The 24,569-nt window shown below is 39.5% G+C and overlaps 2 protein-coding genes across 12 annotated transcripts in view; both read right to left on the minus strand.

The window, feature by feature from the left end:
• LOC144058707 (protocadherin alpha-C2-like) overlaps positions 1–24,569 on the minus strand; it is a 155,013-nt gene that overhangs the window by 89,560 nt on the left and 40,884 nt on the right. The window contains exon 1 of one of the 11 annotated variants that reach the window (XM_077577161.1): positions 17,005–19,528. The exons of 9 other annotated variants lie outside the window; for them this stretch is intronic. In XM_077577161.1, the coding sequence (XP_077433287.1) occupies positions 17,005–19,362 (2,358 nt within the window). In that variant the 5' untranslated portion in view covers positions 19,363–19,528. Of the gene's footprint in view, positions 1–13,249; positions 15,728–17,004; positions 19,529–24,569 lie in introns of those variants that run through there. One more of the 11 variants, XM_077577164.1, reaches the window with a different exon arrangement.
• On the minus strand, positions 828–23,528 carry LOC144058710 (protocadherin alpha-8-like). The gene is made up of 2 exons (XM_077577172.1): positions 21,019–23,528; positions 828–1,431 (listed from the first exon to the last, which is right to left on the minus strand). Exons 1-2 carry the CDS (start codon positions 23,392–23,394, stop codon positions 1,285–1,287), a joined length of 2,523 nt encoding a protein of 840 aa, XP_077433298.1. The 5' UTR covers positions 23,395–23,528; the 3' UTR covers positions 828–1,284.

A 24,569-nucleotide genomic window follows, 5' to 3' on the forward strand; every position in this document is an offset into this window, starting at 1 on the left:
ACAGCCCACAGTGCCCTTGCTGGGCCAAGGCTCTGGAGACCACCCACACGTCCTCCCTGTAAGATGCACACTTGCTTTGTGTGATGCAACACTTCACACTGCACCACCAGTGTTAATTTGAGTTAAAGTTCCTTTAACGCCACCATTTTTTTTTAACACGCGATTAATGACCACCGCTTACTCTGTAAACCTGTTCTGGGGAAATTCCAGTCGCATCGCAGCAGACATGTCCATGTCAAAATTTAGCAGCAATAAATGTAACAATAATGCATATATTTGTTGACACTGGGGTCATGTTGTACTTTACAATTTTAAAAAATGTGCATAATTTCATAAATTACTTCATGTGAAAGATTAGATAGCTCTTAATATGAAAATAAAAATGTACTGAGCTTCCACCAACGTCTTACAAATGCAATTATGCAAAACAAATCAATATCACACTCGTTTTTTTTACAGTACAGTACATTTAATACTTTACATACTTTTTAATTTTAACTCAGTTTTTGGAATTATTATGAAATGACTACATGATGCAGACATATTGATACACCCCTTATATATATATATATATATATATAAATATGTATAAATATATATATATATATATATATATATATATATATATATACAGTATATATATATATATATATATATATATATATATATATATATATACAGTATATATATATATATATATATATATATATATATATATATACACACATACATAGCTAGACCCTCTGCACATAAAAAATCGTCACATGCTACAATATCAAGAAGAAGCGGGAAGAAATCCCTCTTAATCATTTATTTCCAAATCTGCACTCCCTTCATTGGTTGGAAAAGTAGGACAGGCAAAAACATGAGCCAGGACATAGCAATATGGAGCTTGCCCATGCACACAAGCATACACATGCACTCGCCACTGAATCAGACACACAAACGCATTGTTCACTCATTTGGAAAGCAATGGCACAATTCCCCCAAGTCACTTAATTAGTTACTCTGCTGTAAAACAACAGGCAGGCCAAATAGCAGGCTATTGTTGATGGTATGTTGTGAACGGCATGTGTCATGAGAGGAGAGCTCAGAACTATTTTTCTTTCTCTCACTTGTTGTGTCGATTCACTTTGTAAAAAGAAATGCATTCATCAGATCAGTCCCAAAAACCAAACATGTAATATTACTGTATAAATGGAGGAAAGAAAAAAAAAACATCCAATTGGCTTGGTTGAAGCGATGTGGCAGCCCTGGACTCTCCTGATTGGTTCACAATTGCACCTAGCGACAAAGGCAGCGTCCGATAGATCTGTTTCCACTGGGAGCAGCCATAATTGATTCACTAGCTCCTTTCTTGTTGCCATAGCGACACAGACGCAAGCCTCCATCAGTGCCACTCCCTACTTCCTGCCCCTCCTCTGGACCTTTCTTTGTGAGGAAACAGGCAAAGAATATGATGTTAACTATAATCAAATATATATATTTGTGTGTATCTTTTATATACCGCACATGCACAGACAATCTTTTATATGCTTAGTGTACCCACACAGAGGAATGAGAGATGCAGCCAGAACTAAACCATTTTTCAGAGATTAGGAGTAAATCTGGCTCCATAGTCAATCATGGATAACCTAGATTTGTCAATCAAATGGTTCAGCACAGGCACAGGGTGTGTGGACCAACCAGTTATGAGTGGGGAAAAAATGGGACGGCCATCCATGGATCAATACTGACACATAACCTCAATAGTGAAACCAGTGAATACACCACCACTTTCAGAGTGCAGTGACCAGCTAAAAAAATTGAGTGGATTGACGCACTGAGGACATTATGTTCTGCACTTTGCCACAAGAGGGCGCATACCTTCTTTTCTCCCCTTTTCACATGCTCAGTCTGGGCCAAATAAAGCTTTCTGATCACTCTCGCACTCAGATGAAAAAGTGTATCAAGGGGCACAGCTGCACAGATACTGTCGCAGCATTGATGTATGATTCTCATTCACTGTGTCTCCAGGAAATGAAAATGCTAGGAAGGGGACTGTATTAAACAATGCCTGCAAACGTCATCCAGTGTAATGCTTGAGAAACCAAAGGAGGGGAAGATGGGCGATATACTACAGCAGGAGAACAAAATGCCTCATTTAATGCTTATTTTTTCACACTGATATTTTTATTTTCTACATTTCTCACACATTTGACATGTATAAGTGTTGTGTAATATCTATTTTTACCTTCCTATTAGTCATGCTGAACTAACGTGTTCGCCCACCAGTAGTGCATGCTTGTGAAGAGCAATGGAGGAGCAGACCTGCTGCATGCACTCAGGCTTGGCCCACTTCCTTTAAAAAAAATATGGAGGGAGGGAGTCTGAATAATAGAGGAGAGTGCTGGGCCTGTAGAGAGCCTGATGTTGGACGTGCAGGCTGGAATGGTTTTTGTGAGCGTGCTCCACTTTCCAACAGAAAATGACGACAGTATTGTGATGGGACTGTTGTGATGTGTCATTCATTCATTTTCATGAACTTTCAGGTCAGTCAGTACCAGCTTCCTGTCTCAATGGTATCAAAATTGAAATAGCTACAAGGACAAACAGATTCCCATGTGTGTATTATTTCCGTGTGTAATGAAGAAGTACTGCTGTCTTCTTTAAACTACTCTTCGTGGCATCATTAAGTTTATTCCACCTAATCGCATTAGAGGAGTAATGGGAGAGTTATCACTTGACACTCTTTATGGAGGCCTTAATCCATGTAGGACAAACTGGAATGTTGAAATTAGTGGTGGAATAGACCGGATAATTAGAAAACACAAGTTTGGGACTAAAAGTAAAGAACACCAGTAATATGTGAATTTCTGGTGGGTTTTTTTCTCATTGTTACAAGTGAGGGAGTCCTGGACATATTTTGTTTGTTTGTTTAAAATATAATTGACTTAAGAAAGGGCTGTTAAAAAAGTCAATCTTTTAGATAAACATTTTCATACTACTACCACAGGCCTATATTGCATTGCACAAGTATCCTGTATTAATTTTTCCTTTAATCGTGAGAGGACAATGAAAATAAGATCTACTGCAACAACAAAAAAAGACAGCGAGAGCGAGAGCTGCGGGAGCTACTTATCCACACGTCATAAATGCATGCACATCAATGGATACAAAAAAGTCTACACACCTCTGTTCGAATGCCATGTTCACATCATATTTCATTGTGCAGGTGTACCTAATGATGTGGCATGCAGGAGCAAACTCGAGCAATTATATAATTTGCAGGCTGCTCTCCAGAGAGCTTTAAATTAGACCCGATAGGTGCATCATCGTGCCAATTAACATGACAGCATATTTTTGTCGCATACCGCATATTATTCTTTACATGAAAAAAAGGTTACGCTTGATAAAAAGTGTCTTTAACTATGGAGGTGCAATATTCAACCTATCCATAAAATTCCCAAATATCAAATGTCACATTCAAATCAAAGACAGGACAAGCTAATAATAATATACAACTTTGATTTTAATTATTTTTCATTTTCTTAAATGTTTTGTATGTTATGGTTTTATTCTAATAATAATCATCATCATCATCATCATCATATTTATTATTATTATTATTATTAGTAGTAGTATTATTATTATTATACTACAACAAATAATTTATGGTTATTCCTGTTCTAAAATATCACTTCAAATTAATATAATATATATACATTTATATAAAGTTTATAAGCTGTAAAATATGAAAAAGACAGAAAGTACTATCAGTCCTTAAGCAGTATTTACAACCGCGCTTCCTCCAAAACGAGGACACTTTGTACAGACAAGAGGCTGCCTCAGACCAGAAATAGCATTAGGGGGCATGATGGATTAAGAGGCGAAATGTGCAAGTAGTCGCTTCATGGGACAATTCTCTATTATGAATTGGACTCAACAACTTCAAACAATAAAGAGCATCTTACAAGGAAAAATAAAATAAAGTGAGCTTGTTGACAGCAATCGTTTGCTTCTGCTTGCATTAATAAAGTCAGACAGGAGGGGGCATATGTGAGTATGAGCTCGATGACAACAATTGAAGAGAAAAAAAATAAACTGAGTGTGGCTAAATGGATGGGCAGGAGGGTGAGCAAAATAATCCAGTTTGAGGTGAAGACAAGATGGACGTCTAACAAGGCTAGAATAGAATGTGTCTAGAACAAAACCACTGCAAGCGAGACGTGGGAGTGAGAGTGGGAGGAGAGAGTGGGATGTGAGGCAGTAGGACGACTGCATTAACATTTGCCATACACACCCCTATCTCATTGTTTTAGTCATACACTGCACCCACTACACAAGATGGCAGTAAACAAGCAACTTCAGTACTAAAATAAATGTAAATATAGGAAGTATGTGCATCATTATCACATTTAATGCTACCTCACAAACATTAAGCTAAAATCAACATGTACCTGTTTTCCCCCCCCCCCTGACAGATGGTCTACCTAAAAATAAACAGATTAAAAAAAAAAAAACATCCACATGAGGCAGTGAGATGACTCATTCATCATACAGCTGCTCACTGCAGGTTCACACTCACAAAAATGACCAGGAGTAGCATTCAGATTAATTCTATGGTCACATTACTTCTTGATCTTGAACATCTGATTAAAAGCAGACTATTTATGATCACTGTTGAGTTAAGTGACTTCCTGTACATTCTGGGGGTACTGCAAATTTTATTATGTTTGTTTACTCAATTATTCCGTGCCACTTTTCCATTGCAGATTAGTAATGTTGCTAGGTCAAAACCTTGAACTAGCATTGATCTTAAAAAATGAATAAATAAAAACGCTGATTGACGAGGTTGATGCACATGGGCAAAACATATATGTAGGCCTATTAAATATATCTATTCCATATTGAAAAAAACCTTAAATTAACTAATATTTATTAAATACATATATGCCACATTGAAAAAGCCCTAAATAAACCAAAAATAGCCTACATCTATCTAAAAAAAATCTGTAGCTAGCAAGCTAAACCTTTACATGTGGGAAATAATCCTTTGTAAATAATAATATTCAATCATCCAAACTGCCAGAAAAGGAGGAACTCAAAGAAATCCATCCAATTACCCACGATGCTATCAAGAACATTATATGGTGTCACATAGAGGACAATGAATGAATCCTTCTCACAGACATGTGATTCCATTGATGCTCAGTCACAAAATATACAACATATGGTCCCTCATCACAAGAGTATGAGGACACTGTGGTCCTATGCCCACCCCAAATACCCCACAGTGAGCAGTGCAAGGATACTGTGCTAAGAAGGCAATCCTCTTACGAAGGCGCCTGCTGACCGCAGATTTCCCTCACTTTAACATTCACTAAATCAGAAATCACAACACTAAAGGCCACACCACCTGTTATTTTTTCCTATCTGGATTGCAAGGCGAAGGTGAAAGCCAGTTGCGCTTTGTTTGCACCAACTCCATTTACGCTTTATGGCTGACTTGTAGAAAGCCTTACGCTAACCCCACCGTCAGTTCAATCCTCCAGGCATGCAGCGGTGACCTAAGCACTGCAGCAGATGTTATGGCTGTATGAACACTGATGCCAAACAAGAGCAGTGCCGACCATCTGTTCTGATTTGTTAATTCAAAAAAAGACAGTACAATAACTGCAGTAGGCAAAGGAATCAAGCACCTGTAATATTTTACATTAAGACTACTACTACTAAGAATAATAATACAAAATAATAATAATCATACTTTGGATAATGTGTTTATGTTATGCACTTAGAAGTAAAGCAAGCGAGAATGTCCTGGATGTGCGTGAGTCTGCAGTGAGAGTGGCAAGGTCGAAACTATAGCACAGACTCATGAGTCAATGAAGTGCGACACAATGAAAGTGAGGGCTTATATAACTACTGGACTAGTGGAGGGGAGAAAGGGTCACACACATGCTGATGTAAAATTCCGCATGAAATGTGCAGTTACAGAAAGTGATGTTAAAAAAAATGGCACGGATGAATTAAGTATCCTATAGATACACAATTGGTATCAATATGGAAGAATTAGTTTGACCCATATTACTGACACGCACACGGACAACTTGCATGGAAGCCACACATGGCTATGAACCAGCCTTGTCGTGTTCTGGGACAAATGATGGGAGCAAGAGTCGCTGTGCCAGGGAGCCTTGGCCTCGAGCTGTGAGTGCAGCCCACACTTACTCGCTTTGGCCCACTGACTCTCACTTTGCCTTGGTAACACACAGGGACAGGGGATGGGGGAAACGCAACAGTACTCGATCCATCTATCTATCTATCTATCATGTGCAAGAGATCATTTGGGATTCTCACTTTTCTTATATAATGACTTCTTAAAGTTGTTTGTTTATTTATGCCTAAAAAGTATGAACAACTAATTAATAATAACCCATGTGTATATAAGTGGAACCAAATATTAAGTAAGACCATCTCCTCCTCTACTGATAAAAAGAACACAGCTCAGAGCACCCTGAGCAGTATCAGCTGCATGTAATTGGTGATTATGAAGGTCAAAGGTCAGTATCACAGTAATCATTGACACTAGTGTCAATTGTCACATTCTGACGTAATCCACTATAGACTTTTACACTCATTAATTGCACAATGTACTGTAGAAGTCTCTTATTGCAATTGCATATCTTGGAAAGCTCAAATTACTGTATTTCTTAATTAAAAAAGTAGAACTCATATAGATTCATTACACACAAATGGGAATGTTATATGAGTATTTATTTATTTTATTTTATTTTTTTAAGGTTAGGAATTATAGCTTAAAGTTCAGGGACATAATGAAAAAAAAACACAGATAGGGGGAATATTATATGATTTTTTTAAGGTTAGCAATTAGGCCTATAGCTTAATGATCATGCATATAAACCCATAATTCACAATAAAGAGATTAAAATATTGAATCCAAATGAGTGTGAATATCAGAAAGTGTGTATAGTCCATGTGTTTAAAACTGCACAATTTATGTTCAATACAGAAAAGAAAAGAACAAAGGAAAGGCATTTCTAATTTAAGAGATTGTGATACATGTTTTAATAACCAATGTAAAGCAGCCTTATTTATTTAGTTGGTGTTGAAGTATAAAATAAGTTGGACCAGGTATAAGACTGCAGACAGATAAATAATTCTAAAACTAAGAGGAATATTTTAAATGTGTATACTGAGACTGGACGTTGAAAGCAGCAAATAGATTTTTGCTCCTTTTTTTTTTTTTAATAATGCGAACAATGTAAGTTAAGTTTTTCTAGACATTGGCAGAACTATATGTGATGGAGATATACATAATAAACTCATTCTCAAGTCTATATTCCCTTTCAACATGTACATGTACTAGTGATTTGTGTGTAAAAAGCATATTCTAAATAATTTAATAAACTAAAACTTTATAACAGGAGTTACATTTTTTTTCTGATATGATTGAGATGCAGCTTTATAATGAAATTCAATGACAGAACACACATTCTGCCTTTATCACTCGATTTTGAGTGACACTGTAGAAGTGCACTGCATCACGGTAGAACAAGCCTTATGCTGAATCAGATCGGTGCACAATCTAATTGTCAATAAAGGAGGGAGATTATCTAAGTGAGTGACTTTTAATTACTGAGCAGTGAGCACCAAAACACAGGTGGACACTTATTTCTGTCATCATTCTGACGTCATAAAGGTATATGCCAGTATGAGTGGCTGCTTGTCAACGACCTAAAGATAGTTGGTGTTTGTGTTGTGCCGTACTGTGAGTGTAAATTAGATTATCATCACTGCTGTTGCTGACCCCAATGTGAGAGGAGCCGTACGTACGCCCATGCCGGAGCCATATAAGAGACAATGTGCCCTAGTGACACACAACAGCACATGCAGCATCAAACAGCCACAGCCCTCAAGGCATGATGCACCGCGACACGCACACACATCAGAAACACACACGTTCAAGCGCGTGTGATGACGTTTTAGGATTCCAGATAAGAAATGGACATGTCCAGGCGAATAACAGGCTGGCAAACAGGAAAAGAGGTACCCAAGGTCATTCAGATGAAAGTGGGAAAAGGAGGGCATGAGTAGACTCGGTGGGGGGAGGGGAAGGATACAAACATGGAGGATGTGGAAGGAGGAGAGAGTGCAGTAGCAAAGGAGGACGAGGGGAAAATAAAGCAATGTATGTAAGGAATTGCAATAAAATATAAAAAGCATGTAAACAAGTAAAAAAGTATATCTCTATATAGCTGTGTGCCACCTGACTGATCCTCTGATCCACCCTCCTTATGACACCTGAGGCGCTTTTAATGAGGAAGACTCCCTCAACCACTTGTGAAAGACAACAGACAAGTGCCAGCGCAGTGGAAATGATTTCAGTGCAGACAGTTAGCATGCAAACAAATACAATTGTGCACATCAGCCTGCATGGCCAGCCAAGCAGACAGACAAAGCCGCTGGAGCAAACAGCCGTGCCCACAGCCAAAGCAGCGCAATGAAACAAATATATTATATATATTAAATATTGATATAATAGCTGCCGTACAGTTGATACTTAACTGTTGACTGTTTTGTAATCAGCTGTAATCGACCAACCAGCACTCATAACGCTAAATAAACACTGTAATCAGAACTTAGAATGATATTTAAAGGGGAAGTCAACCCAAACATTTTCTTGAAAATATACAATATGTTCTATGCAGCCACATTAGTCTAAACACGACATTCTGATTAATATTGCTTTTGTGGAATATAAATTAGGCAGCAAAATTCACTTGTTTTTATCCATCTCAGTGTGCGGCCATTTTGCCACTTGCTTTTGGCTAGAAATTACATGACAATGAGGTAAATGCCACGAGGAGGTGGGACTTCTGACATCCTGGTTTTCACACATCAGCTTTGTTTCCGTTTCCTGTTTGCGATGTGTTGGCTGCGTCCCAGTTCTTGCGCCTTTGCCTTTGTGCCCCTCGGTTGCGTGAGTGTGTAGTGTGTCTGTCCCAGTTGGAAGTCCATGGCATCTACACCGTTGCTCAGGCTCAGGTAAAGATCGATCACGGTCAGCTAGGAAAAGTCACATGACCAAACTTAAAACAGGTGAGGCGTGATTGGCTGTAACCTGGGGAACTATGATGTCATTTTCAGTAGTCAGCAAGTGGCCAAATGACCGACCCCGTGTATTTTTCTGCATAATTCATATTCCAAAAATGCAATATTAATCACAATGCTGTGTTTAAACTAGAGGGGGCACATAGAATATAACTGTAAAGAAAAATGTTGGGTTGTCTTGTATTTAAAAAACAAATAATAATAAAGAGAAGTAGCTAGAGCAGCACAAGGGTTACCAGAAATGGACCACATTGGTAGCCTACAGGCCTGTTCTAAGAATAGCCTGCCACTGAAGGGGCATTGTGATTTCCTAGGAGCACTATATAAATGATAATTAGAGAATGAGAACATTTGGAGAGATGTATGGGGGAAAAGGTGTGCATATTTATCTGATTTTGACTTTGAAATTATTGATATGATCAGGGCTTTCACATAAATATAATGTTTGGTCATTTTATAAAACGTGCTATTTCCGAAGTGTGCAGTTTCAAAAAGTTTGGTGACCCCTGTAACATGCGCACCCACAAACAACTTGTGGCCAAAATATTATGATTCAGTGCAACTTTAACCACTGAAGCTTACAGCCACAAATGAATGTAACCATATTGCTAAAATAATATATCTGTAGTAGCAAATGAAACAAGGTAATACTAAGAATTATTAATTTTAAAAGTCAGCAGTGTCATTGCTTGTATTTCATTGCTACAGCTGGTAGTGTAATTGTGATGCATCCACATTATATGTAATAGTTGCCATTTCACAACAAGCTGCACGGACTAATGTCATCACCATGCACTTGCTTGATGCACTCCTTTTTAATCACATCAATATATCTCATAAGGGCATTTGCTGTCTAGGCGCAGCTTAGCACTGCTGCACTGCGTAACACGTGGCGCCTCCTTGCACATGCACACACGTGCAAAATATGCATCCATGCAGCCATTAACACACCGAGTAAGGCAAATTGGTCAAAAAAGGTGCAGTGAGTCTTATCCTGTCTCTGCTAATATCATAAAACTGAATTGACCCTCCTCCTTTCTGCTTCCAACGCAAAGATGCTCAGTGTGACTCTCCTGCTTGTGGATCCAAATATAGACAACTCCGATTCATATAAATGGGGAAATATTTCAGGCGTGGTTTTTGTAGCATGTCGGAATTTTAAGGCTGACCTACTTCTTAGCTTGAAACGATTATCTCTATAGCATAAAACAGCTAATTATGAGCTCAAGCATCTCTGCCTATATTGTTTGTTTATCTTCACCATCTGCTGCATAATCTAAGGTGGTGATTTTATTGACATAATCGCGTTCTTTGGAAATAAAACCATTTTCATGATTGTGAGTCGCCTATGGAGGCAACCACCACCCATCCCCCCTCCTCCTCCTTCTCCTCCTCCTCCTCATGCTCCTACAGCGCCTGCTGCTCCTCTCCACCCCCTCCCTTGCCGTATTCCTCTGCTGTTACTAAGACTGTTGAGCTTTTGCTAGTCGACTCCGATAGGTGGATCTCCTTGTGCGTTGCTATGGGCAACACACAATATTCCACACAGAATGAGTCCAGAAGCAGAGCATGCAGATTGCCACATGTGATAAAACATGACCTATTTAGCCGGTTGCAAAAAGGGAAATGTGGTCATTGTACGACTTATACATTTTTACTATATAGTATAGTGGTTTACAAATCCAAAGCACTATAAGCCAAAAAGTGCTAAAGAAATGAAAATTGTAATGAATGAACATCCAAGCTGATGTTCAAAAGGACAATCCCCAATTGACTCGGCGTGACTTGTGAGTCACAGCACGCCAGCTGCAGGCTCTCTCCCTCTTGTCTTGTCTCATTTCCAGACATTCATGCCACATCGAATCAGCTCAACTGCATTAGCATGCGCACACTCATGTAAAAGCCCATATTACTATTTCAAAAGGTTGACAGTTTGTGAACACACTGTATTAAAAACAGTCACTTAAGGCATTTGTTGTGTTTAGCTTGAGAAGACACACATAAGCGAATTAACAGCACACAGAAACTGACCTTAAACATTAGCATGAAGGTGAAAGTTTCCCTGCTACATCATTATGTTACAAAACCAACAGCACAACCACTTCCTGGAACTCAATTCACGTATATCACAATAAATTTGAACGGTTTTGGTAAAAGGGACAGCTGATATATACAGTACTGCCTGGACACCCGTTCCACAACTTGGGGGATTTGCAGCACAATTTAAAATAAAATAAAATAATCCATCCATCCATTTTCTTGACCGCTTAGTCCTCACAAGGGTCACGGGGGCACTGGAGCCTATCCCAGCTGACTTCGGGCAATAGGTGGGGTACACCCTGAACTGGTTGCCATCCATCCAATCATTCCAGGGCACACACATTCAAACAACCATTCACACTCACAATCACACCTAGGGACAATTTAGAGTGTTCAATTAACTTGCCATGCATGTCTTTGGAATGTGGGAGGAAACCGGAGTACCTGGAGAAAACCCACACAGGCACGGGGAGAACATGCAAACTCCACCCAGGAAGGCCGAAGCCCAAACTCGATATCACGTCCTCTGCATCCACTGTGCCGCCATAAAGACCGCAGAGACAGACTAGAGTCCTACCAGACGACCGCACACTAGTACAGTAACCGCTACCAGCGCACGGGTGTCCGTCCATGGGCCAGTCAGTATGACGGGGAACAAGTTGATGCTCGACGGTAGCTCGTCGTCATATACTTCAACGGATTCCGCCCTTTCTCTCTGGATTGCTCAAAGCCAGGTTGTATTGATGAGTGCAACACGTGCATCGCATTCCCAACGTAGACTTGCTGGTGGGCTACGCCAACGTGAACGGTGACCTGTTGCCCATCAACAATAACGACAACTACCACAAGGCCATCTCCACCGCCAGCCTTCTTCTCAGACTCTTCCTGCAGAGCGCAGAAGAAAGTTTGTGCGTATGTGAGGACAACCAAACTCACGCGGGAGGTGCTGTAATACGTTAACGTGACTGTGATCGGGAATTTAATGAAATAAAATAAAATAATATAAAGTTTACCTAAAACTAATTTATATTTCTTTACATGACATGCTATTAAACTTGAATCTTACGTTATTCTCCAGAATTGTGTCTCCTGTCTCACAGTTTTCACAGATTCCCACAACTATAGCTTAGAACTTTGGTCCTCAAAACTTTTACACCAAGTACCACTTCAAAATCTACAGTACATATCTCCATGTACCACTATAATGATGACCAAGATTAAAATACAGCAAGTAGCATGGGTCAACATGTTGATTAAAAAAATAAAATTAAAATAAAACAAAGATGAATAACAAACAAAGATAAATAAATAAATATAAACAAGGCAGTGGTTTTATTCCTAAAAAAATATACCTGCAATATTATAAGCAAGTGTAACATTATGCACAGTTTGAAAATTAAATACAGGAAAATAAAAACTGTACTTAAATAATGATTCAATTAAAATGTATATGAAAGTTGAAAAGTTAAAAATGTACTTAATTGGGTTAAAAAATAGACAGGCTGTATGCACAAGCTTACAGCTTCACTCAAATGTCTGATTGTATTGCATGTATTACATTTTATAAATGTGCCTTGTTTTGAATTCAATGATTGTTTTGCAAATAGATTGTTGTAGAAATTTGGAAGTTTAATGCGAAGATTTAGATCACTGCTTGGTGATCAGTATCCCAATGCTGATATATCCCCACACCCTAAAAAAGATGAACTAAACCCAAAATGATGATGAGATAAAAAGTCACATTGCCTTCCTTGTTCACTTACCTCTTAGCCTCTTTGGGCCTCACAAATTCCCCTAATGACACAAAAAATTGTCATCTAGATTTTTCAAGAAGAAAAAATACAACACCATATTTACACTCTCAAGAGACATGTAAGGCCAATAACTCATAACAAAGACAAAGGCATAGTTCTGAGAAGAGACAATCTGCATATTGGGGAATTTTAGCTGGAGAATGTTTCAGCACCACGGACAGAGACAGTCTGAATTCCCTCTTTTGGATGTTTTATTATTTTCAAACATCTGCCATAACACTGACTACAGAATATGTGAACCAAACACAGGGAAAATAAACTCCTGAGTTATTTTGTCTTACCTCCCCGGAATAGTGCCTCCTGTCAGGAAGCACCAGAGTGTTGGCATGGCTGCCCGGGACTATGGTGGACCCGATACTCATCCTGGGTCCAACTAGCATGTAGCGTTTGTCTCCCGATCTGTACTGGATGCTGTGACACAGTGTGCCATCATAATTAGTGTCTTGTAGATATTTGGAAGTGTACTCTGTTGATTTGGAGCACTGCATGGCGATCAGTACAATGATGCTGATGACAAAAAGGAGCGAGACTGAGCCCAAAGTGATGATGAGATAAAAAGTCACATTGTCCTCCTCACTGTCCACTTTTGCTGCACTTTTGACATCGGAAGCTGCAAAAGCCTCTTTGGGCTCCACAAGTTTGACAGTCACAGTAGCTGTTGCCGAGAGTGAAACGTTGCCGTTGTCTTTGACCAGTATGAGCAGTCCATGCTCAGCCTCGTCTGTCTCCGTCAAGGAGCGAAGTGTTCGGATCTGGCCCGTATAGCGGTCCAAAGAAAACAGACTGTGGTGGGTGACTTGCTGCAGAGAAAACAGCAACCAGCCGTTATATCCGATATCGGCGTCATAGGCTCGGACTTTAGTCACCAAGTCTCCTGCTTTCATATTGCGGGGAATCTCCTCCACGCCTTCAGCCGAACCGTTGGAGCTGACTGGATACAGGATGACTGGAGCGTTGTCATTCTGATCCAGAATGAACACATTCACTGTCACGTTGCTGCTCAGTGGAGGACTTCCACCATCGGTGGCCACAACTTGGAACTGGAAACTTTTTAGCGTCTCAAAGTCAAAACTTTTTAGTGCTGAGATCTGTCCATTTTCTGAATTAATGCTCAAAAATGATGTCATTGTTTTGTGTTTATCCCCATTTCTCACAATGTCATACGATATTGCAGCATTATCCCCCTCATCACTATCATGAGCGCTGACTGCAAACAAAAAGGCCCCTGCTATATTATTCTCGTTGATATAGAAAGTATACAGATTACTTGAAAACTTCGGACTGTTATCATTTACATCTGACACAGTCACAATTATTGTTTTCTGAGAGGACAACGGTGGTTCACCAGCATCCTTTGCAACTATTGTCACATCATATTTGGACTGATGCTCTCGGTCCAGATGTGATTTGGTGATAAGAGAAAACATGTTCTCTTGTAAAGAGGGTGTTAGCATGAAAGGTATGTCACCCCTGACATGACATGTGACCTTTCCACTGACACCCGAGTCCTTATCATTTACACTTATCAAGGCCACTGTGGTCCCAGGTTTTGAGTCCTCTGCAATGGCACTTGAAAATGATGTTACTTCAATTTCAGGTGTGTTATCATTTAAGTCCACTATAGTTATTATAACACTTTTCTCTGTTTCTAGTGGTGCTAATCCTTTATCAGATGCTTTAATGTCAATTTCATATTTGTCCTTTGCTTCAAAATCTATTAATCCTTTAACTACAATTTCTCCAGTAACAGCATCAACATCAAAAACCTTGCGTAATTTACTATTAACATTATTACCAAAAGAATACACCACCTCGCCGTTGAGACCGTCATCTAAATCTGTTGCGTTTACTTGCAAGATGGTTGTGCCTATTGGCGCATTTTCCTTAAGCACCGCAGAATACGAATCGGAGGTAAAAACGGGCATGTTGTCATTTACATCCAAAACGTTAATAATAATTTCAGTGGTTCCTGATCTCGCGGGCTTCCCGCCATCAATTGCTGTCAGCAGCAGTTTGTGACTCCCCGCATTTTCTTTGTCCAGCGCCTTATGCAAATACAAAACGGGGATTTTGCCGTCTTCCCCTCGATCTTTAACCTCCAAACGAAAATGCTCGTTTTGACTGATTCTGTACGAGTGAACTGAATACGCGTCGCTGTCTGGGTCATGGGCGCTCTGCAGCTGAAAGCGCGCACCAGGCAAAGCAGATTCCGAAATCACCAATAGCGTCTCGTTGTCGGGGAAGATGGGAGTGTGGTCGTTTAAGTCCAAAATCTCGACGGCGACGTAATGCACTTCCAATGGGTTCTCAACAACGATCTTAATGTTGGCAACGCACGGGCTGATTCGCTCACAGACCTCCTCTCTGTCTATTTTCTTCTTCACCAGCAACATGCCGTTTTTTAATATAAATAGAGGTTCAAGCGGCCCGGAAACGACACGGAATCCTCGGGCGTTCAGTCCACTCACATCCATACCCAAATCTTTTGCAACATTCCCAACAAGGGCGTCATCCATCCCTTCTTCGGGAATAGAGTACCGCAGCTGCGCCATGGTGAAATTAAACGTGAGATCCAAACAAAAGATGACAACCAGCAAGCGCGGCATCCATGACGCGCGTCCTCGTCGAGACATACTGGACCGGTTAAAAGTTCAAATGGGAGTCCATGTGGAGGTAAAAATTGGATAAACTGGGGGTCAAGCAAATAGCTTAAATCCAACACGCAAAGCTGACAATGAACAAGCCAGGGGTTGAATAAACGCCCCGGACTACAAGCGCACACTGACGCGCAAGCGCAGTAACCCAGACCGCTGAGTGTTATGGTGAGACCTTTTTTTTTGTTTAAGAAAACCTCACAAGCAGTGACACCAAGCGATTAGAACTCGCAATGCATACACTCACATTTGACAGAAAAGTGTGCAAAATGTTACATAAAATAGCTGAGGCATTTTTAAAACAGCTGGTTGCAGACATCCATCTATCCATTTTCTTAACCGCTTGTCCTCACAAGGGTCGCGGGGTGGTTGCAGACAGTCGATGTTAAAGCAACTGCTGTTTATGTTAAAGCTTAAAAAATTAACAAATGCAGTCAAAGAGCGCGTTTAACATACGTGGACAAAAAACAAACAGCAAAAGTCAAGCATTAAATCTCCAATCATTCACAAACACACAGGTGACATATGCTAATTAGTAGTAATCCGTCATCATGACCACCGTACACGGTTTATCAAAAACGTACAAAAAGATAAACCAAAGCGAAAAAAACACGCTCCATTACTAAAATAAGATTAGAGTCTGAACTGCGAAAAAATATATTTTTTATTATGAATGCATTATTCAGATTGTAGCCTAATTGTGACGTAGGCCTATTGATTTCGAAACGGGATTATGAACCACATAGGCTATTGTGTTGTTGATATTTAGTTTTAGATAGATATACATTTTGCTTGGGTATTGTACATAAAATACCTTTTGATAAAGTTATCTATAAATGTGATTATTTGCTATGTCAAACACTCATTGTTATTAGCATTATTATTGTTGTTGTTTAAAAAATAACAATACTAATTTATCAATTCTGTTGTTGTGGGTGTACTAACAAAATTATAATTATTGTAAGGGATTTTCAATAAAACTTTTTTCCAGACGGATACCAGTACGAGTAGGCCTACTCAACTGTTGAATAGTCACCAACACTGATACCATAAAATCCGGACTTGTTGAAAAACAAAAAAAAACAAAAAAACAATGACAGATCATTTTAAAGAAAGACCTGCAAATCCAATATAGAGTTATTTCCTTAACATTGCCTGAAATTAAAGGCAATTTTCTATTCTTCAAATTTGTAGATCTTGATTGCAAAACGGCCACGTGAGGCTGTCGCGAGAACCAATACCTTGAAATGAGGTCAGCATTGGGACTCGCCCATCCCTAATTATTATTAGTCAAAAACATCAACATTCGTGAGATCATTAATTTAAAAGAGTTACAAATTCAGGGGACGCTGGAAGTATAAATGAGTCAATTTTTGTCTTACCTCCCCGGAAATGTGTCTCCTGTCAGGGAGCACCAGAGTGTTGGCGTGGCTGCCCGGGACGATGGTGGACCCGATATTCATTCTGGGTCCAACTAACATGTAGCGTTTGTCTCCTGATCTGTACTGGATGCTGTGACATAGTGTGCCATCATAATTAGTGTCTTGTAGATATTTGGAAGTGTACTCTGTGGATTTGGAGCACTGCATGGCGATCAGCACGATGATGCTGATGACAAAAAGGAGCGAGACCGAGCCCAAAGTAATGATGAGGTAAAAAGTCACATTGTCCTCCTCATTGTCCACTTTTGCTGCACTTTTGACATCGGAAGCTGCAAAAGCCTCTTTGGGCTCCACAAGTTTGACAATCACAGTAGCTGTTGCCGAGAGCGAAACGTTGCCGTTGTCTTTGACCAGTATGAGCAGTCCATGCTCAGCCTCGTCTGTCTCCGTCAAGGAGCGAAGTGTTCGGATCTGGCCCGTATAGCGGTCCAAAGAAAACAGACTGTGGTGGGTGACTTGCTGCAGAGAAAACAGCAACCAGCCGTTATATCCGATATCGGCGTCATAGGCTCGGACTTTAGTCACCAAGTCTCCTGCTTTCATATTGCGGGGAATCTCCTCCACGCCTTCAGCCGAACCGTTGGAGCTGACTGGATACAGGATGACTGGAGCGTTGTCGTTCTGATCCAGAATGAACACGTTCACTGTCACGTTGCTGCTCAGTGGAGGACTTCCACCATCGGTGGCCACCACTTGGAACTGGAAACTTTTCAGCGTCTCAAAGTCAAAACTTTTTAGCGCTGAAATTTGTCCATTTTCACTATTTATATTTAAAAATGACGATAATTTATTTTCATTTTTTCCATCTCTGAGAATATGATATGAAATCACAGCATTTTCATTGTCATCACGATCAAATGCTTTGACAGAAAAGATGGAGGCTCCTGCATTGTTGCCCTCGGCAACATAGAAAGTATAAGGGCTGGATGAAAACTCTGGACTGTTATCATTTACATCTGAAATGAAAACACTGATTGTTTTTTCAGATGAGAGTGCAGGTTGACCAGCGTCTCTTGCAATTACTGATATATCATATGTGGACATTTTCTCTCTGTCCAGAAGTGATTTGGTAACTAAAGAAAACATTTTGTCTTCTAACGATGACGACAAAGAAAAAGGAACATCCTCTCTAATTGAACAAATCACTTTCCCGTTAATACCGGAGTCCAAGTCATTCACACTGATTATTGCGACTGTAGTCCCAGGTTTGGAATCTTCAGGTATGGAACTAGAAAATGACGTCACTTCAATCTGAGGTGCATTGTCATTGACATCAACTATTTTGATGATGACACTTTTTTCTGTTGTTAGATGCACAGCACCTTTATCTGATGCTTGAATTTCAATTTCAAACATGTCATTTCCCTCATAGTCTATAGGGCCTTTCACAACAATTTCACCTGTTGTTTCTACAATATCAAAAAAATTAAGAATATTTTGATTCATGTTATTGCTGAAAGAATAAACAATTTCTCCATTTGGTCCTTCATCTAAATCAGTTGCATTCACTTGTATAACAGTTGTCCCAATTGGAGCATTTTCATCAAGCATTGCCGAATAAACATCTTTGAAGAATATAGGTGCATTATCATTAATGTCTAGTACATTTATTAAAATATTAATTGCACCTGTTTTGGGAGGTTTTCCTCCATCCAGTGCGGTTAACACTAATAAAATATGCCCTGTTGTCTCCCTGTCTAAGGATTTTTTAACAACCAATACAGGAATTTTGCTATCTTTTCCTTTATCTTTAATTTCCAAACGAAAATAATTATTTTCACTAAGTTTATATTGCTGAACAGAAAACTGACCACTGTCTCCATCCACAGAAGCTTTCAGCTGAAATTTTGCACCAGGCTGAACTGTCTCTGGAATATCTAGCTTTGTTTCCTCCTCAGAAAAACTGGGAGAATGATCATTTACATCCAGCACCTCAACTCCAACATAATGGACCTCCAGCGGGTTTTCCAGCACGGTTTTGAGGTTGATCAAACACGTATTACTTTGTGGACACTCCTTTTCCCTGTCGATTTTCCTGCTGACGTAAAGGAGGCCGTCGGTCTGACTCACATGAAAAAGAGGCTCCGCAGTACTGGAAACAATCCGATACTTGCGCTCTTTCAGCGCATTTCTATCCAATCCGAGATCTTTTGCAGCATTCCCAACCACAGTTCCACCATCGACTTCCTCGGAGATGGAGTATCTCAATTGCGCCGAAGTCACGCTGCACAAAAGCACCCCAGCCACGCACCCCAGCAAATATCGTCTCACCCACCGATGCGCTCCTCTTTGTTCCATGGTGATACGAAAAATAGTCACTGGTCCATTCTCAGAAAATCAGCTTGACTTGTGAAAATAAATTACAATTGTGTACTGAAAATATTCCACCGCTAAGCCATCTGCTTTAGAAATAAGAACAGCGAGACAATTGACACCGAATAAGCAGACACGGCTATCATGCCAGCGCGAATGTTATCAAGAGGCGGTGGATAAACGCAGCCCACTATATGAAACCACGTGATCATTCAATGCATATGTGTCCTTACACTGACACCTATAGACCAAAATTCTAATCACAAAATAGGCGCGGAAGAAAATAGCGTCCTTTTCAACCATATTACATCAAATTCGTGCAAATGGCTTTATTCTCACTACAGCATACGGAAACTGAGAAGCATCAAAGACGCTCTGATTTTAATAGCCGACATTACACTCGTGTAAGCCTATAAATGTATTTACTTGATTACTTCCTCCCTCCATGATACAGAAAACTGAGAGCTGGTAAAACGAACTGACATTTATTGTTGGAGATCTATGATAAGAAAAGTTACAAAACCATATCCCCAATCGTAATTCACATATGAGGCATACAGTATAGTCATAATAAATCAGCCTTTTATCTAATAATTGCTTTGAATTATTCTATAATACTACCATGTTCCTGATAAGAGCCAGTTTTCACAGGAAGCAGGGCCTACTAGAACATGTTTCAGAACCATAGACAACAGCAGCAGAAATTCTGCAGCCCAAAATACAACCTGTTTTGCATAATTCCTTACTGCATTTTATTTTATAACAGAGACAACCAAATAGTCCTTTGTAAGACAAAATCAATAGCCAGTCCTGTGTAATGATAATTAAAAAAAACAACAGCAGCAGTAACAACAACAACATAATTTCCCTACATTAAATATATACACTGTAATTAAATGACAATTTGTTGTGGAATTTTGCAATGGAATTTTTTTTCTAAAGAGATGAATAATAATACTACATGTCATAAAATCATTAAAGATAATAATCGAATGTTCTATATGCATGCATTTAATTGCAATGAGCATTTGGGGGGGGGGGGGTATCAAATGCCTAGAAGTGTCTCTCCATTCAGGGAGTACCGGAGTAAGAATATTGGAGAAGCTGATTGAAAATTATATAAAGGCCTAGCCTATAATACTTAAAACAAACCTCCTGCACTGATATAACCTTTGAATCGTTCTAAATCAAGAGCTGCAAGCAAAACTGTTTTATTTTAAGGAGATATCTTGACAGCTTTTCCTATCATATTAAATATACCGAATGATGTGTTAAGTTCATATTAAAAGTTTTGAGGGAGGCCCATCATCCTTTGGACAAGAATAAATATGTCAACCAACTTCTGCAAATAAATGAGTCACAGTCCAAGTCAGTATTTCTCTTTTCATACAGAATCGCTAAGCACTTCCAGGACTTCAGCACCACAGACAGCACCAAACTCTCTGAGAGCTGAACTGAAACACCAACCTAATCAAACAAACAGAAAAATTCCACCAGAACTTCAACATGATAACTGCCACAACTTTCGCAACGTTAGAATATGTGTCAAATTGGTTACAGTTCATTTAAGCAACGTTTGAATTTGAACGTGGCATATATTCTCATATTTGTAATATAATGTGATAGGTCAGTTACTCTTACCTCCCCGGAAGTGTGTCTCCTGTCAGGCAGCACCAGAGTGTTGGCGTGGCTGCCCGGGACAATGGTGGACCCGATACTCATCCTGGGTCCAACTAACATGTAGCGTTTGTCTCCTGATCTGTACTGGATGCTGTGACACAGTGTGCCATCATAATTAGCATCTTGTAGATATTTGGAAGTGTACTCTGTGGATTTGGAGCACTGCATGGCGATCAGCACGATGATGCTGATGACAAAAAGGAGCGAGACCGAGCCCAAAGTGATGATGAGATAAAAAGTCACATTGTCCTCCTCATTGTCCACTTTTGCTGCACTTTTGACATCGGAAGCTGCAAAAGCCTCTTTGGGCTCCACAAGTTTGACAGTCACAGTAGCTGTTGCCGAGAGCGAAACGTTGCCGTTGTCTTTGACCAGTATGAGCAGTCCATGCTCAGCCTCATCTGTCTCCGTTAAGGAGCGAAGTGTTCGGATCTGGCCCGTATAGCGGTCCAAAGAAAACAGACTGTGGTGGGTGACTTGCTGCAGAGAAAACAGCAACCAGCCATTATATCCGATATCGGCGTCATAGGCTCGGACTTTAGTCACCAAGTCTCCTGCTTTCATATTGCGGGGAATCTCCTCCACGCCTTCAGCCGAACCGTTGGAGCTGATTGGATACAGGATGACTGGAGCGTTGTCGTTCTGATCCAGAATGAACACGTTCACCGTCACGTTGCTGCTCAGTGGAGGACTTCCACCGTCGGTGGCCATTACTTGGAAATGGAAACTTTTCAGCGTCTCAAAGTCAAAACTTTTTAGTGCTGATATTTGTCCATTTTCACTATTTATACTTAGAAATGAAGATAACTTATTTTCGTATTTTCCATCTCTGAGAATATGATATGAAATCACTGCATTCTCATTTTCATCGCAATCAAAAGCTTTGACAGAAAAGATGGAGGCTCCTGCATTGTTGCCCTCGGCAACATAGAAAGTATAAGGACTGGATGAAAACTCTGGACTGTTATCATTCACATCTGAAATGAAAACACTGATTGTCTTTTTTGATGAGAGTGCAGGTTGACCAGCGTCTCTTGCAACTACTGATATATCATATTTGAACTTTTTCTCTCTGTCCAGAAGTGATTTGGTCACTAAAGAATACATTTTGTCTTGTAACGACGGTGACAAAGAAAAAGGAACATCTTCACTTATGGAGCAAATCACTTTCCCATTGAGGCCAGAGTCCAAGTCATTTACACTGATTAGTGCAACTGTAGTCCCAATTCTGGAATCTTCAGGAATGGAACTTGAAAATGACGTCACTTCAATCTCAGGTGCATTGTCATTAACGTCAACTATCTTGATGATGACACTTTTTTCTGTTGTTAGAGGCACAAAACCTTTATCTGATGCTTGAATTTCAATTTCAAACATATCATTGTCTTCATAGTCTAAAGGGCCTTTCACAACAATTTCACCTGTTGTATCTGTGATATCAAATAAATCCATAATATTTTGATTCATACTATTGCTGAAAGAATAAACTATATCTCCATTTGGACCTTCATCTAAATCAGTTGCATTCACTTGAATGACAGTTGTCCCTATTGCTGCATTTTCCACGAGCATTGCAGAATAAACATCTTTAGGGAATATAGGTGCATTATCATTAATGTCTAACACATTAATTAAAATATTCATGTCACCTGTTTTGGGAGGTTTTCCTCCATCCAAAGCAGTTAACACTAACGAAAGATGCCTTGTTGTCTCCCGGTCTAAATGTTTTTTAACAACCAATATGGGAATTTTTCCATCTTTTCCTTTGTCTTTAACTTCCAAACGAAAATAATTATTCTCACTGAGTTTATATTGCTGAACAGAAAACTGACCAATGTCTCCATCCTGAGAAGCTTTCATCTGAAATCTTGCTCCAGGCAACACTGACTCTGAAATATCTAGCTTGGTTTCTTCCTCTAGAAAACTGGGAGAATGATCATTTACATCCAGAACCTCTACTCCAACATAATGGACCTCCAGCGGGTTTTCTAGCACGGTTTTAAGGTTGATCAAACACGTACTACTTTGTGGACACTCCTTTTCCCTGTCGATCTTCCTGCTGACATAAAGGAGGCCGTCGGTCTGACTCACATAAAAAAGAGGTTCAGCAGTACTAGAAACAATCCGATACTTGCGCTCTTTCAGCGTATTTCTATCCAATCCGAGATCTTTTGCGGCATTTCCAACCACAGTTCCACCATCGACCTCCTCGAAGACTGAGTATCTTAATTGCGCCGAAGTCACGCTGCACAAAAGCACCGCAGCCACGCAGCCCAGTAAACAGCGTCTCACCCTTCGATGCGCTCCTCTTTGTTCCATGGTGATACGAAAAACCATCACTGGTCCATTATCAAAAAATCCGCCCAACTTGTGAAAATAAAATACAAATGTGTAGTGAAAATATTCCACCGCTAAGCCATCTGCTTTAGAAATAAAAACAACGAGACAACTGACACCGAATAAGCAGACACGGCGATAATGCAAGCGCGAATGATATCAAGAGGTGGATAGGAACAGCTCACTATTATGAAGTCACGTGATCATCCAATGCGTAGGGACAACGTGTCCTTACACTGACATCTAGAGACCGAAATTAGAATTAAAAAAAATAGGCGAAGAAGATAAGAGCAACCTTTTTAAGCATACAAATTACATCAAATCCGTGCAAATGCCGGTTTTATTCTCTACTATACGGAAACTGAGATGCATAAAAAACGCCCTTGATTTTAATAGCCGACAAAATGCAAGTCCCTCTCACATTACACTCATGTAGGCCTATATAACTTATTTACTTAATTACTTCCTCTCTTCATGTTACAGAAAACTGAAAGCTGGCAAAACAAACCGACAATTGTCGTCGGAGATTTGTGTGTAACAAAAGTTACAAAACCATTTCCCCACTCATGATTCCCATAGGAGGCGAATATAAAGCATAGTCATAATAAATCAGTATTTTAACAATTAATTGATATTAATTATTCTATGATACCGCCATGTTTCTGAAAAAAAGACAAAGTTTTTTCACAAGAGTCACGGCATACTTGAGGATGTTTCAGAACCATAGACAGCGGCAGTAGAAATTCTGCAGCCAAGCATGCAACCTGTTTTGGATAATTCTTTACTGTATTTTTTTTTTTAACAGAGAAAACCAAATAGTGCTTTGTCACACAATTTCCAATAAGCCAGTCTTGTTTAATGATAATTTGAAAAACAACAGCAACAACAACAACACAAAATTCCCTACATTAAATATACACTGTAAATCAATGATAATAATGTTGTAGAATTTTGCAATGGAAACAATGTCTAAAGAGATAAATAATAATACTAAATGTCATAAAACCATTAAAGATAATAACCAAATATTCTACATGCATGCAGTTAATTGTACTTTACTTTTGTTTGCTAATTTTGAGCATTTGGGAAAATTGTATGAACTGCCAAAAAGTGTCTCTCCACTCAGGGAGTACCAGAGTAGGGATAATGGGGTAGCTGACTAAACATTATATATA

This window comes from Vanacampus margaritifer, chromosome 10 (assembly GCF_051991255.1).
Source record: "Vanacampus margaritifer isolate UIUO_Vmar chromosome 10, RoL_Vmar_1.0, whole genome shotgun sequence".
In the NCBI taxonomy this organism is placed as follows: Eukaryota; Metazoa; Chordata; class Actinopteri; order Syngnathiformes; family Syngnathidae; genus Vanacampus; species Vanacampus margaritifer.